This window comes from Hipposideros armiger, unplaced genomic scaffold (assembly GCF_001890085.2).
Source record: "Hipposideros armiger isolate ML-2016 unplaced genomic scaffold, ASM189008v1 scaffold_87, whole genome shotgun sequence".
NCBI classification, from domain to species: domain Eukaryota; kingdom Metazoa; phylum Chordata; class Mammalia; order Chiroptera; family Hipposideridae; genus Hipposideros; species Hipposideros armiger.
The window spans coordinates 1,814,428-1,827,105 of NW_017731437.1; the positions used below are offsets into that span (position 1 = coordinate 1,814,428).

A 12,678-nucleotide genomic window follows, 5' to 3' on the forward strand; every position below is an offset into this window, starting at 1 on the left:
GCAGAATCACACAGCTGGTTAATGGCCAACCTAAGACTGGCCCCACATCTTCCGACTTCTAGACCGGGGGTCTCTCTCCTGCCTGCTCTGCCTTCTGTGGCTGGGGCGAGACTCCCATGCCCTCCTCCTCCTCTTCCAGGGCAAGGAGAAGTTCTTGGGCATCTTGAACAAGTACATGGAGATCCACGGCACCGTGTACTACGAGAGCCAGCGGCCCCCCGAGGTCCCAGCCTTCGTGAAGAACCATGGCCTCTTGCCGCAGCCTGAATTCCAGCAGCTGCTGCGCAAGGCCAAAGTAAGCCCGCCCCCTACCCCCTCCTCACCCAGCCCAGCCACAGACTCCGAGGGCATTGCCCCTACACCCTGCCGTCACCACTCGTCACCCCTTCTGGGTGTGGACTGGCCCAAGCTTGCTCTGCTGTCCTGGACCTCATGTCCAGGCCTCATGTCCGGGGCTGGCCAGAGCTGGGGGGCAGAAATGGGGGTATGTGCCAAGCAGGGGAGGCCCCACGGTGAAAGGCTCAGGGATGGGGAAGTCAAGTTGGGTTGCCCACCTGTCCTTCATCAGTACCGGTCCAACCCAATGGACTTCTGGGTCAAGCCTTGCTTTCGGAGCCACTGGGGAGGGATGGTTGGGCAGGGGGCTCCTAGCTGGAGTTCTTTTGGGCCATTAACTCTGACTGACTGCTTCTGGAAGTCCCTGAGCTGTATTCCTGGGGCAGCAGCTGGCACAGTGGGCAGGACCCTGCTGTTGGGCCCTGAGTATCAGCTGAGGGCTGAGGCTAGAGAGTCTCCAGCCAGCTTCCAGGTCCTTTTCTGACCTCACTGTGGCTTCTTTCCTCAGGCTTCCTGGATGTATATGTGTGTGTATAGATGTTGGGTTGGAGAGAGGGTACCTTTGTGCAGTGAACAACCTGAACAACCTTACTTGGCAGCCCTTGGTTCAGAATCATTCATTGAATGCCTTCTGGAGGCCAACTCTGGGGCACCCCTAGCACAAATTAGGTGCTGAATGAATGTTTTTAGGATGAATGCATAAAGATCCTTTGAAGTCAGCTGTAGGTGTGGGTCTGAAGCCTTCTAAACTTGAGACCCCCACTCTTTTCTTCTCCCTCCAGAATCTTAGCCTGTTAGAGCAGGAAGTGGCAATTGATATTACCTAATCAGATAATAAAATAAAACCCTTATTTTACAAATGGGGAAAACGAGGCCTAGAGAGGGGAAGTGCTTGCCGTGGTAACCAGCTGGTCTGTGCCGTCTTCGCTGCCCCTGCGTCTCCTGTGAATGTCCCAACCCCCCCTTGCCCCTGGCTTCCTGAGGCTCCCCTGACCATCGTGCCACCTGGCTTCTGCAGCTCTTCATAGGGTTCGGCTTCCCCTACGAGGGTCCCGCCCCCCTGGAGGCCATCGCCAATGGCTGTGTCTTCCTGCAGTCCCGCTTTAGCCCACCCCACAGCTCGCTCAACCACGAGTTCTTCCGAGGCAAGCCCACCTCCAGAGAGGTCAGTGGGAAGGACCCTGGCCCCAGATGGGGAGGGTCTGAGATGGGGACACCTGCAGGTCCTGGAAGGGGGAGACTGAGGCATGGGGTGAAGGGAGAGATGGGACAAATGGGCGGGGGTGCCTCCCCTTAGCCCTGCCCAGCCTGGCAGGCCAGGGAGGAGCTGCCTGTGTCCCTGCCCCTGCCAGGTGTTCTCCCAGCATCCCTATGCAGAGAACTTCATCGGCAAGCCCCACGTGTGGACCGTCGACTACAACAACTCGGAGGAGTTTGAAGCAGCCATCAAGGCCATCATGAGAACCCAGGTGAGAGTCAGAGCCAGTTGGGACCACTAGCCCATGCTGTGCATCTTCGCTATAATCAGAAAAACATGCCCCTCTTGTGAATTCAGACTCACAGGCCTGGGATGGCAAATTTGAACATAGATCCCCCCACTCACTAACATGGGGGGCAGGGGAGGGGGGAAATGCGTTTGTGCAGTGAGCAACCTGCACCACCTTACATGGCAGCCCCGGATCCAGAATTATTTATTGGGAGAACCCCGGGCACAAGTCGGGTGGTGAGTACATGTTTCCAGGATGAGTGCATGGAGGTTCTTTGAACTCTGCTGTCGGTGTGAGTCTGTGACCTTTTAGCCGCACATCCCAAGCTGTAATGTGCAGATAGACCATCTGGGGATCTTGTTAAAATGCTGGTTCAGATTCAGCAAGTCTAGGGTGGGGCTGAAATCCTGCATTTCTAACGAGGTCTGGGTTGGTGCCAGTGGTGCAGGCCCAGGGGCCACCCTTTGAGCAGCAAGGGGGTAGAACATTCCAGGTTTCCTTCAGCAAGTGCGTGTGTGTTGGTGTGTGTCAGTGCACGTGTCTGGTGGGGGTGAGTGTGAGGAGGGGCTCGTGAAGCCACACACGCCTTGTGCTCTTCTGGTTCCTTCTTTTGGGGACAGGGTCAGACCCTGTGAATGGCACTCTGCTCGCCACGATCCTTCTGGACCCGCTTCTTGCTGTGGCTCAGACAGGAGGCTGAGCAAAAATAACCATCGCTGCCCAGCGGCCCCTCCCCTGCCCACAGCACATTCCCTGAGCGCACCCTCCCTGGGAGGGTGTGCTGCGTGGGGTAAGCTTGTGGGCCTGGGCCGGAATTGGAGACCAGTAGACTTCGTGGGTCAGGGGCCACCACAACCAAGTGACATGATAGGTTCCTTGTGCAGGGGAGATCCCTGCCCAGGGAGGACACGCAGCTGGCCAGCGTGCCTGCTTTCAGGGGAAACTGGGGCACCGCTGGGCTCAAGCGGAGGATCCCCCATGGGGCGCAAGGGCTTAGCTTTGGACCCAGAGCCCTGCCTGGTTGTCCTGACTGTGAGGCAGGGTTGCATTTTTTAACACGCCCCCCCACCCCTCCCCCTGCATTCCGAATATCAGTCACTCCCACTCCACACCCCAGCCTTAGCCCAGCCCCTCAACAAATGGCCCCTGAAATTTCCTACCTACGCCACCCCCTCCGACATCCTTCTCTCCAGTCTATTTGTGTTTCTCTAGTGAAAGTGACAAGAAAGTCACCAGGAAACCGGGTACTTATCCCCCAACCCCATCTATCAGCACCCTCACCTGCCCCTTCTGAGCTGAACAAACCAGAGCCAGCCCTTAAGTGGGGACTCTCCCCGGGAGCCTCAGTGCCAAAGAAGGAAGGCTCAGTTTTGGTTTTGAATTTGAACCCAGTTAGCCACCAGGAGCCCTTCTTAGAAGGTACCTTCTTTCTCAAGGTCCACATTTTGCAAAAGCAATCCTCCAAGGCTTCTATGCCAGAGGGGGGGGTGGCGGGAGGAGATCAGAAAGGCCCGACCTCCTAGATTGTTCAGGATACCAGCCCTATGGAGAACCTGCTCCCATTAGCAGAAAAAAAAAACAGAGTTTTGGGAGGTGGGAGACAAGTGAACGTGCTCACCCACCCATGCATGATTGCTGGTCGGACACCCAAGAAATGGAGAACGTGGCTGCCTTGGAGAAGGCGCTGGGTGTCTGGGCTGGGAGGGAAACTTCCTTTCATTGTTTTTCCTTTTGATTGTTTTTACATGAACGTCTGTTTAATTTTGTTAATTAGTTAATTCAAAAATTATAATAAAAGGGTCAAAGTATTGTGAATCCACCAAGCTGAGATTTGTAGCTGGGCCCCAAACCAGCCGTGGCCGCTCTGCTTTCAGCCCCGCCCTTCATGGGCCCCACCCTGTCTCTCAGACAGCTCACCCCAACCTGAGAATCACCTGGGGAGGTGTTTGCAATGATTCCTGGGCCCACCCTGGGGGTGGCCTCAGAGCGTGTATTTTAAACATGCACCCTGGTTAATTCTGGTAATCCTTTTAGAAAACTGAGTTAGGGACAGCTGACAGCATCTGAGAGAGCCAGTGAGGGCCACCATCAGGGGCCACAGCTTATACTGCAAGTCAAGGGGCCTTTTGGGGCGGTGGGGGGCGGGGGAGGCAAGGAGGGGAGAGAGGCGAGGAGGAGGAGGGGAGAGAGACCTAAGGCACCCAGCCACCTGTCCCCCAGCTCCAGGGTGGGGCCCTTCCTGTTGCCTCTCGGCCTCAGTGGGCTTGCCCATTGGCGTCTCTGTCCAGGGGGAGGCCATTCAAGGTGAGAGGAGAGGAGGTGAAGCGGGCGCCTGCCTTCCGCTCCCTCCCCACTCTCATCATCAGGGGCCTCCGTTCAGGCAGGACCCAGCACCTGCCATTCTGTCGAGACTGATTGCTGTGCACACCTGTAATTAGACCTAATGGGGATAATTTCCAGGCAGGCTGGCTCCGCCGGCGGGAGATTCGTGGCAGGTGGGACGTGGCTGGCTGATAATGCTCCCCTCACCCGGGGACCTTTGAATGACTGTGCGACGGGGGCTTCGAACCACATGGGGAGAATAACGGAGGGCTGCTGCCCTGGGGCAGGCAGAGCGACATTTGGAGGGGAAACCTCTTCTCTAGGGAGGCTTATTTAGAACCAGGACTTGAAGCCTTGTACCCAAGAGACACCCCCCTAGGTGTCCGGGAACTGGGGGGCAGCAGCAGGTTGCTGGGGCCTTCCTGGGCCATCGGCTCTGGAGGACAGCGGCTTGGGACCAGGCTGTGCTGAGCTTAGGGCTGGAGGCTGCCCCAGTAGATCAGCTGTGACGTGGTGGCTGGAATGCGGGACCTGGGATCCTCTGGGAATTAGGAACCGTCCCCACTCACAGTGCAGGTAAAGCCAGAAATGGGGACAAGTTTAGATGGGTGGGGGTCTCGTCCCGAGAATCAGTCCTGGGGGCCAGGGCCCGCTTCAAGGGCAGCAGTGGCTACTGCTCCCCTGGGATCCTCCTCAGCATGAGTGTCGGGGACAACCCCTTGGCCAGAGGGCCCAGGACAGGCCTCCAGCGCTTCCAGGTGGGGTCTACAGGAAGCAGGCCCGAGTGGTATCTGACACCACCCACTCCTGATGAGGAGGAAGGAGAGGCGTATGGACTTGGGCGGAATTGTTAAATTTAACTAGCTGCTGGGCTAAAGCTGCCGGATTTCTGGAGCTGCTGGCAGGAACGTGGCACAGATAGAGATGAGCTGGGCGGCTGTGGTGCCACCGTGCACAAGCTGGGGGTGGGGAGGTCGAAGGCTAAAACAGACCTTCCGCTGAGTCGGGGAGGGTCCATCCCACGTCCTCATCTGGCCAATGGTTCCCTTGTGGGCTGGGCCTGCGAGGGGTGATGTCAACAGGGAGGGGATCGTCAAGGAAGAGCGGAGGGGAGGGGGGTACCTGCTCGTGGAGGTGGACACCCCCTTCATCACCTCTTCCCTCTATTCCCCTTGCTCCTCGGGCCCCAGCTGCTCACTCTGCCCTCTCCCATCTGCCCCCAGGGTAGGCTGCTTTAAAACTTGGATATTTAGACTGACGGTCTGTGGCCTACATTTGGGGTGTGTGTCTTATGTAGCTCCCAGGAGCCTGGCCTGGGCAGGAAGCTTTATAAAAGTCAGCTCATTCCATCCAGCTGGGAGATGTCCCTTCGCATAAATAAATATTCCACCTCTTCGGCAGGATACAGGCAGAGCTGGGGGTGCTGTTTCCTGAGCGCCTACTGTATACCAGGCATTGTGCCAGACAGACATCAGGGGGTCAGTGGTGAACAAGGCCTAGTCTCGGCTCTCAAAGGGCTCATGACCTGAGAGACACAGAGAAATGATGACACCGGCACTAATTCTTCACTGGGGGAAGTCTGGGGTGCCACGAAGGAAAGTGGTCCTGTAACAGATGGGGTGGGGCTCAGGAACTGCTTCCTGGAGGAGGTGTTGCCTAAGAGGGGAGAATGAATCCCTCTGGGTTGGCTGTGGGAAGAGCGGGCATCAGAGCCCGGGACCGATAGAGTGCTGAGTTTACTGAAAGGGGAGAGGCTCAGTGCAGCTGGACCAGCGCAGGGAGGGCGTGGGGAGGGGTGACTGGCCTAGGCCTCGTGGGTCCTGAGCTGCTGAGAGCCCCTGGAGGGTACACTGGGGATCAGGGAATCTGAGCAGAGTCCCTGTTGGACAGGGTAGTTGGCTCCCTGGGCACAGGGTGCGGAACCTACCAGATCTCCGCCCCTCCCTCCCCCCAGTGCCAAGCACTGATGGCTCCGTCTCTTCCTACCCTATGTATCTGCCTGTCTTTCCTACAGGTAGACCCCTACCTGCCCTATGAGTACACCTGTGAGGGGATGCTGGAGCGAATCCAAGCCTATATCCAGCACCAGGTAGGTGGGCTGTCTCCTGGGACCCTCCTCAGATCAGAGGAGGGGGCCAAGCTAGCACCATGCCCAGGAGGGCCGCCCCTGCCCAGGGTGCTGCGTCCATTAAACTCCCTGTTCTTTCTCTTTGCAGTCTGTCCATTTCCTTCCCTTCCTGCAGCCATGGGGTGGAGGTGGGCGGGGAAAGCAGTATGTACTGCTCTGCTCAGAGGCCAGGCCTGAGGGCCCCTGCCCTGGGTCCCCAGCTTTAGAGCCCCAACCCCATATCACAACATAGACGCACGAGGACTTCTCATAATTACTAAGAAATTGTTTAAAAGGTTTGCAACTGATGAGTGAATGCTAACTATGGAAGATCCCCCCCCCCCAAGGAAGAGTAGGTGAGACTGGCCGTGGGGATTAAGACCTCTGCCCCAGACCCCCAGGAAGCAGCAGTCCGGCCCTCCCCCGAGGAGATCTGCACCTACACAAGGGCCCACAGGTAGCCCAGGCAGAGCACCGTTCCTTCAGGCCCCAGGTCTCCGGGGGCTGCCTGTCAGCAAGCCGCAGGGCCTGGCTGGGCGATGGGACCAGGTGAACGATACGAGTAGGCTGCTTATAATTAGTAGATAATAAGACAGATAGTATGTGGCCCCTGTCTGTGCCTTGTCCCCGGCCTCACAAACATTAGGGACCAGAGGGTGTTTCTAGCCCATTGCTTTACAGACGGGGATACTGAGGCCCCCCGAAAGGAGGGTTTGTTGAGGTCCGAGCCAGGGCCGGAACCTGGGACTCTGGGCTCCCAGCTACCCAAGGGATGTCGTCATGATGCTCACAGAAAAACATTTGCTGGGCCCTGTTGGCTCCTGGAGCTGACCCCTGCAGGGAGAGCTTTTTGGGCCAGTGTCAGTGTCCCTGGGGTAGAAACCCTGAGCCTAACCCAAGGGTGACCAACAGCCAGGCAAGCCAGGGTACACAGCATGAAGACAGACCCCAGTCCCAATCCTGCCTCTGCCAGCCAGCCGTGAGGCCCTGGGCAGGTTCTCTTACCTCTCTGAGCCCCTGTTCCTCCCCCATAAAACAGCTGGAGCCGTATCAGTACCTGTTTGGTAGGGCTGCTATGAGGAATAAGTGAAATGATGCCCGGAAGGCTGCCTGACAGTCAATAAGTTCCCGATGGTGGTGTAATTACGTTGATGTAATTGTAAGGCCACTCTCCCACGTGTCAGCCAGTGGCTTCCGGGTCCCATTTCTGCTTCTCATCCTGCTTTCCTCCCGGCAGGACTTCTGTGCAGCCTCAGGCCCTGCCCCACCAGGGGCCCGAGCCCCGCAGAGCCCCCTCGTCCTGGCCCCCAATGCCACCCACCTGGAGTGGGCCCCAGACTCCGGCGTGGCCCCCAGGGCCTGGCCCCCAGTGCACTCCCTCCGGGCCTGGCTGGCCGCCCCTGGGAGGGCCTGCACGGACACCTGCCTGGACCACGGGCTGATCTGCGAGCCTTCCTTCTTCCCCTTCCTCAACAGCAAGGACGCCTTCCAGAAGTGAGTGAGCCCCCACCCGGCCCCCCCTTCCTGGGTTGGCCCAGCTCGCCAGCCACTGGCCCTGCCAGCCGTGTGTGTGTGTGTGTGTGAGGCTGGTTATGTGTTCTAGTGAGTCAGGAAGGATCAGAAGGGACCTTCCAGTCGCCTATCCATGTCCTGCCTGTCACACTCTTGGCAAAGCCTCAATCCCAAAACTCCCAGGAAGCTCCCTGCCCAGTCACTGCCCGCTTCATCCCTCCCTCAGCCCCCTGCCCAGCCGGTCTGGGCACCTTCTAGGTCTAGGCTGTGAAATCTGCCCACGTTCCTCCTGATGGGTCAGCCTGTAGTCCCGCCCCCCTGGCCACCTTCTCTCCTCTCTCACAGCAGGTGGGAGAAGGAGGCACAGCCCAGCCTTTGTCCTGGTGCCTCCTAGAAACAGCTTCCTGGGCCTGGGATGGGATGGACCAGGGAGGGGCAGTGGGCAGTACCTGGCTGGGGCAGCCTGTCCCCTGCCCTCTGAGTGACTGCCGCCCGTGGTGCCCGCTCAGGCTGCAGGTGCCCTGTGACAGCACTGAGTCGGAGATGAACCACCTGTACCCCGCCTTCGCCCAGCCCGGCCAGGAGTGCTTCCTGCAGAAAGAACCTCTGCTCTTCAGCTGTGCCGGCTCCAGCACCAAGTACCACCGGCTCTGTCCCTGCCGAGACTTCCGCAAGGGCCAGGTGGCCTTGTGCCAGGACTGTCTGTGAGGGCGCCCACCCGGCTGGCCCTCCTGCCGCAGGAGAAAGCACCAGCAGATTCCGAGCTCCAGCGACCCACTCCCCCTTGACACCCCAGGCCGGAGCTTCCTGTCTAGGCCAGGAAGTGGGCAGAGCAGGCACAGGTTGAGGGGGACGGCAGCTCACCCCAGTGCCTGGTGCTCACCCTAGGCAGGCTCCTTGTTCTCAGCCGGGAGCTCATGGCAACATCTGGCCAAGCAGCTGTGGGGTTGGTCAGAGGGTCCCACTGGCCCAGGAGCAGGTGTCAGAGGCCCCTTGCTTTGTGCAAGGCCAGATTAGGGCCACACAGAGCGAGGGCCCTGGTCCTTCTTGGGCCCAGGATGGGGCCTCTTGATGTATAAGAAAGGGAGCAGGGGCGAGGCCTGTCCGATGGCCCACTGAGGGTCCAGAGAGTGGGGTGTGATGCATGAGGGGTCAGCCTTGTCCCTCTGGAATTGTTGGGGTGTGGACAGAAGGGACAGGGAACTGGGGGAAGGCCAGGCTAGTGGTCTCTGTTCATGCGCCCTCTTAGCCCCACCCCTCCCGCTTTCCCACGCCCCCCTCCCTGCTGCACTTGAGGACCATGGTTGGTGCAAGGACCCCTTAGGCCCTGGGTTGAATTGTTTCCCTCACCTGCTTGTTCCAACTCTCTTCACTTTGGACTTCTGAAACCCATCCTGGCATGACTGCGATTCCAGACCACAGATTTGTTCCCAAAGCCTCAATCCCCTCCCCACCTCTGAGAACCGGCTCTGGAACTCCGCCCAGCATCTAGTGGGGCTTCTGCGCCTTGGCGTCCCCGGCCCAGTTCCTGGCTGCCTGGGCCCGCTAGCCCCCATGTAACCCCCACTCCATCAACTCTGCGTCCGTTTCCCTACCTCCAGCTTCCAACCACCTCTAGATCCACCTGCTCACCTGTGCGCGGCATGCCTGCCCCGGCCCCAGGACGCCCCCTGCCCCAATCCCGAGCCCAGAGCCCTGCCTGATTAAACAGGTCAGGCCCTCAGAAACACTGCCACCCCACCCCGTTTTATAATCCCACTCCCTCCTGGGGGCAACCCCCACCCTGCCCACCTGGGCCTGCCCCTCCACCCTTCCAGGGAGGCGGCCCCTGGGCCCTGAGAGTCAGGAGGGGGATGCCCCCCACCGGAGAGCCCTCTTACCGCCTGGGTGGCCGGTATGGCTGCAGAAACTCAATAGTCACCAAGGACCTGACCTTCGGGGGAAAGCAATAGAGACTCTCTTTTCTCTCTCTTTTTTTAAAGATTTATTTCTTGAAATAATAAATATTTTATTGGGATGTGAGGTGCAGAGGAGGAGCGGTGCTATTTCTCATCTTTTCCTGGGGAGCCTAGGGCTGGAGGAGCGAAGGGGTGTGAATACCCAGGCGGGGAGCGGTGGGGGCAGATATCTGCGGCCCCCGCCCCACATTTTTACTTGAAGCACAGTCTAAGTCTGCAAAGCTGGGGCTCTCTGCGTCAGGCTGCCCGAAGGAAGTCCCTGCAGGTGCCAGAGACCCGTGGGCCCCACACCGTGATGCCAGGGGTCCTGCCAGGTGTCAGCTCACCTCAGGCTGGCCTCTGCTAGCTGTAGCAGTGTGAGGTCAGGGAACGCAAATGCATTTTGAGGCAAGCCTGAGCCAGATCATGCCGAGACAACAAGTTAATATTTACCGGGCATGGGCTGCGCTGTAGACAAGGGGCTGAGAATTTGTCGTTTTATGTGCTCAGCCATCCTGTCAGATACGTACCATTATATCCCCAGTTTACAGTTGGGAAAACTGAGGCACAGAGAGTTTAAGTAACTTTCCCAAGGTCACACAGCTGGTAAGCAGTGAGGGGGATTTGCTATAAAGCAGGGATAGGTTCAAAGTTGTTGTGAGGATCAAATGACCCAACAGGGTGACAGCCCAGGCCATAGGATATACTCATGGTTTTACGTGATCTTGTTTTTGAGACACTCCACAATCAGGGGCTTCCTTCTAGCCAGGGTTTGTCAACTGGGGGTAGTTTAGCTCTCCGGAGGACAGTTGGCACTGTCCGGAGACAGTTTTGACTGTCATGACTTGGCGTGGGGTGGCGGGGGCGGAGTGAGGAAGTGGCCTGCTGCTAGCATCTAGTAGGGAGAGAGGCCAGGGATGCTAGTCAGCATCCCACAGGGCACAGGACGGTCCCCACCAAAACGAATGATCCAGCCCCAAGTGTCCACGGCATTGCAGTGGAGAAAGCCTATTCTGGGCCAGTGGTTCTCCAATTTTGGCATCTGTCACCTGATTCTGAGCTTATTAGGCACAGTTGCTGGGCCATCCCCAGAGTTTCTAATTCAGCTGGTCTGGGGTGGGGCCTGGAAATTAGAGTCTTAATAAGGATGCAGCCTCTGCAGGCCCAGCGCCCACACTTGGCAAACCACTGGGCTAGACCAAGGGGGCACTGGTAGGTAGTGCACCTATTTTTCACTGATTCTTAATTTGCATTTCCCCGGTGATGCATCTTTTACTTGCCATCTGTCTGTCTCTTTTGTGAGGTGGCTGTTCAGATCTTTTGCCCATTTTTAAAGCGGGCTGTTCATTTTCTTACTGTTGAGTTTTAAGAGTTCTTTGTAAAGGAAACTACTTTTGAATTCTCTCTTAAACTTAAGGAGGTGAGTAATGTGGGGGTGCAGGGGCAGACTGGTAGCAGGACAGAGAGAAGTCTGACCCTGAAAAAGAGGAACCTGCAGTCGGGGTTTGAGGCCAGATGCTGGCGAGAGGGGGGCAGGCTGTGGGTTCTCCAACCCTTCCTCCCTGAACCAAAGCTGGCCGCCCCCCGCTCCAGACCCCCGACCCCCTACTGAATAACAGAGGAAATGACCGGCACTGGTCTGTTATATCCAGTTTGTGATCATATGTTACAGGAGCCACAAGAACGAACATAGAAGGGGTCAGGTGTCCACGGCCTTTGAAGATGAGTGCCCTCAAGGTCATGAGTCAAATGGCCCCTGGCCAGGACACTGGCCCCGGCACACGGCCCAGCCTGTCTTTTTTCAGAAAAGCATGGTGCTTGCTCAGTGAAAGCCCCAAAGGAGAAAGAACACTGGCCCCCAGGGATTCAGACACGTTGTGAATCACATCAGTACCCTTCCCCACAAAAAAACAACAACACCCAAACATGGGCCCTCAGGGCATCCAGGCGCTCAGCAGAGGGAGGACAGCCTTTGAGCCTGACTTTCCAGGGTGACTCTGGGGCTGCACCCCTCCTGCTGGATCCAGCCTTAGATCACCTCCCTCTGACTCTGCTAAAAATAGCCAGCCCCGACTTCTGCTCATATTTGAATATTGTGCTAAAGGATATCGTGCCTGTTCTTTTCTGCCCTCCTCAGAAGGTGGGTAGAGATTGCAAATTCCCAGCCTTGGCTAAAGCTGGATTTAGGCATCCTCATTTTCCATCTTGTTCCCCCCTCACCATCATTCATTCATTCAACCAACATTTGCTCAGCACAAGTGCTTGGTGCGGTGCTTGGCCCAGAGGCACACGGTCTCTCACCTAGTGCTCCTGTCTCGGGCACCAGTGTCCAGGGGCTGGGCCTGCTGGGACTCTGGGCTTCCTGAATCTGATGACACTTGCTTTTCACCAATTCTGGAAACTGCTCAGCCAGTATCTCTTCGTATTTCTCCTCTTGCACAAAAGCAGACCAGCGTCCTCAGCTCTTTGCTGGAACGTGTGCTTTCTGCTTTGCCGTCTCATTAAGGCTGTGCTCCATGAGAGGCCTGGCTTTATGCAGGAGTCTGGGTTCCCCAACCTCCATCCCAAGGCCATGCCCCCATCTCCATGGAGAGAGCAACATCCAAGCCCCTTGGTCCCAGGGCCTGGGAACTCCCCTCAGCTTGCATGCCACTCTCACACACTTACCATCGGTGTTCAGCCTCTGGCTTCGGTTGGTCCTCTGGCAGCAGGGTGCCCTCTGTCCTCAAGCTCAGCTCTGTCTTCACCTGAAATTGCTGTTCATGGTGGTTTCTTTTATTTTCTGGTGTTTTGTAAAGAAAAGTTTTCCAGGGCCGGCCAAGTGATACATTGGTTAAGAGCTGGCTTGGGATGCCAGAGGGCCCCGGTTCAGATCCCACATATGCGGGCCAGTGACACTGCCCTCCACAGCTAGGATGCTGGGTGGCAGCTCGACCTGGAGCTGGGCGACAGCAGGTGGGCTGCTATGGGCTACCGT

The 12,678-nt window shown here is 57.6% G+C and overlaps 1 protein-coding gene across 2 annotated transcripts in view; it reads left to right on the plus strand.

Annotated features, from left to right (window-relative positions):
• Positions 1–9,786, plus strand: part of MGAT5B (alpha-1,6-mannosylglycoprotein 6-beta-N-acetylglucosaminyltransferase B) — a 68,322-nt gene extending 58,536 nt beyond the window's left edge. For both annotated transcript variants that reach the window (XM_019644490.1, XM_019644491.1), the window contains 6 exons: positions 140–295; positions 1,355–1,501; positions 1,689–1,805; positions 6,160–6,234; positions 7,490–7,746; positions 8,274–9,786. In XM_019644490.1, coding sequence (XP_019500035.1) covers positions 140–295; positions 1,355–1,501; positions 1,689–1,805; positions 6,160–6,234; positions 7,490–7,746; positions 8,274–8,472 — 951 coding nt within the window. In that variant the 3' untranslated portion in view covers positions 8,473–9,786. The remainder of the gene's footprint in view (positions 1–139; positions 296–1,354; positions 1,502–1,688; positions 1,806–6,159; positions 6,235–7,489; positions 7,747–8,273) is intronic.
• Positions 9,787–12,678: the final 2,892 nt, after the last annotated feature.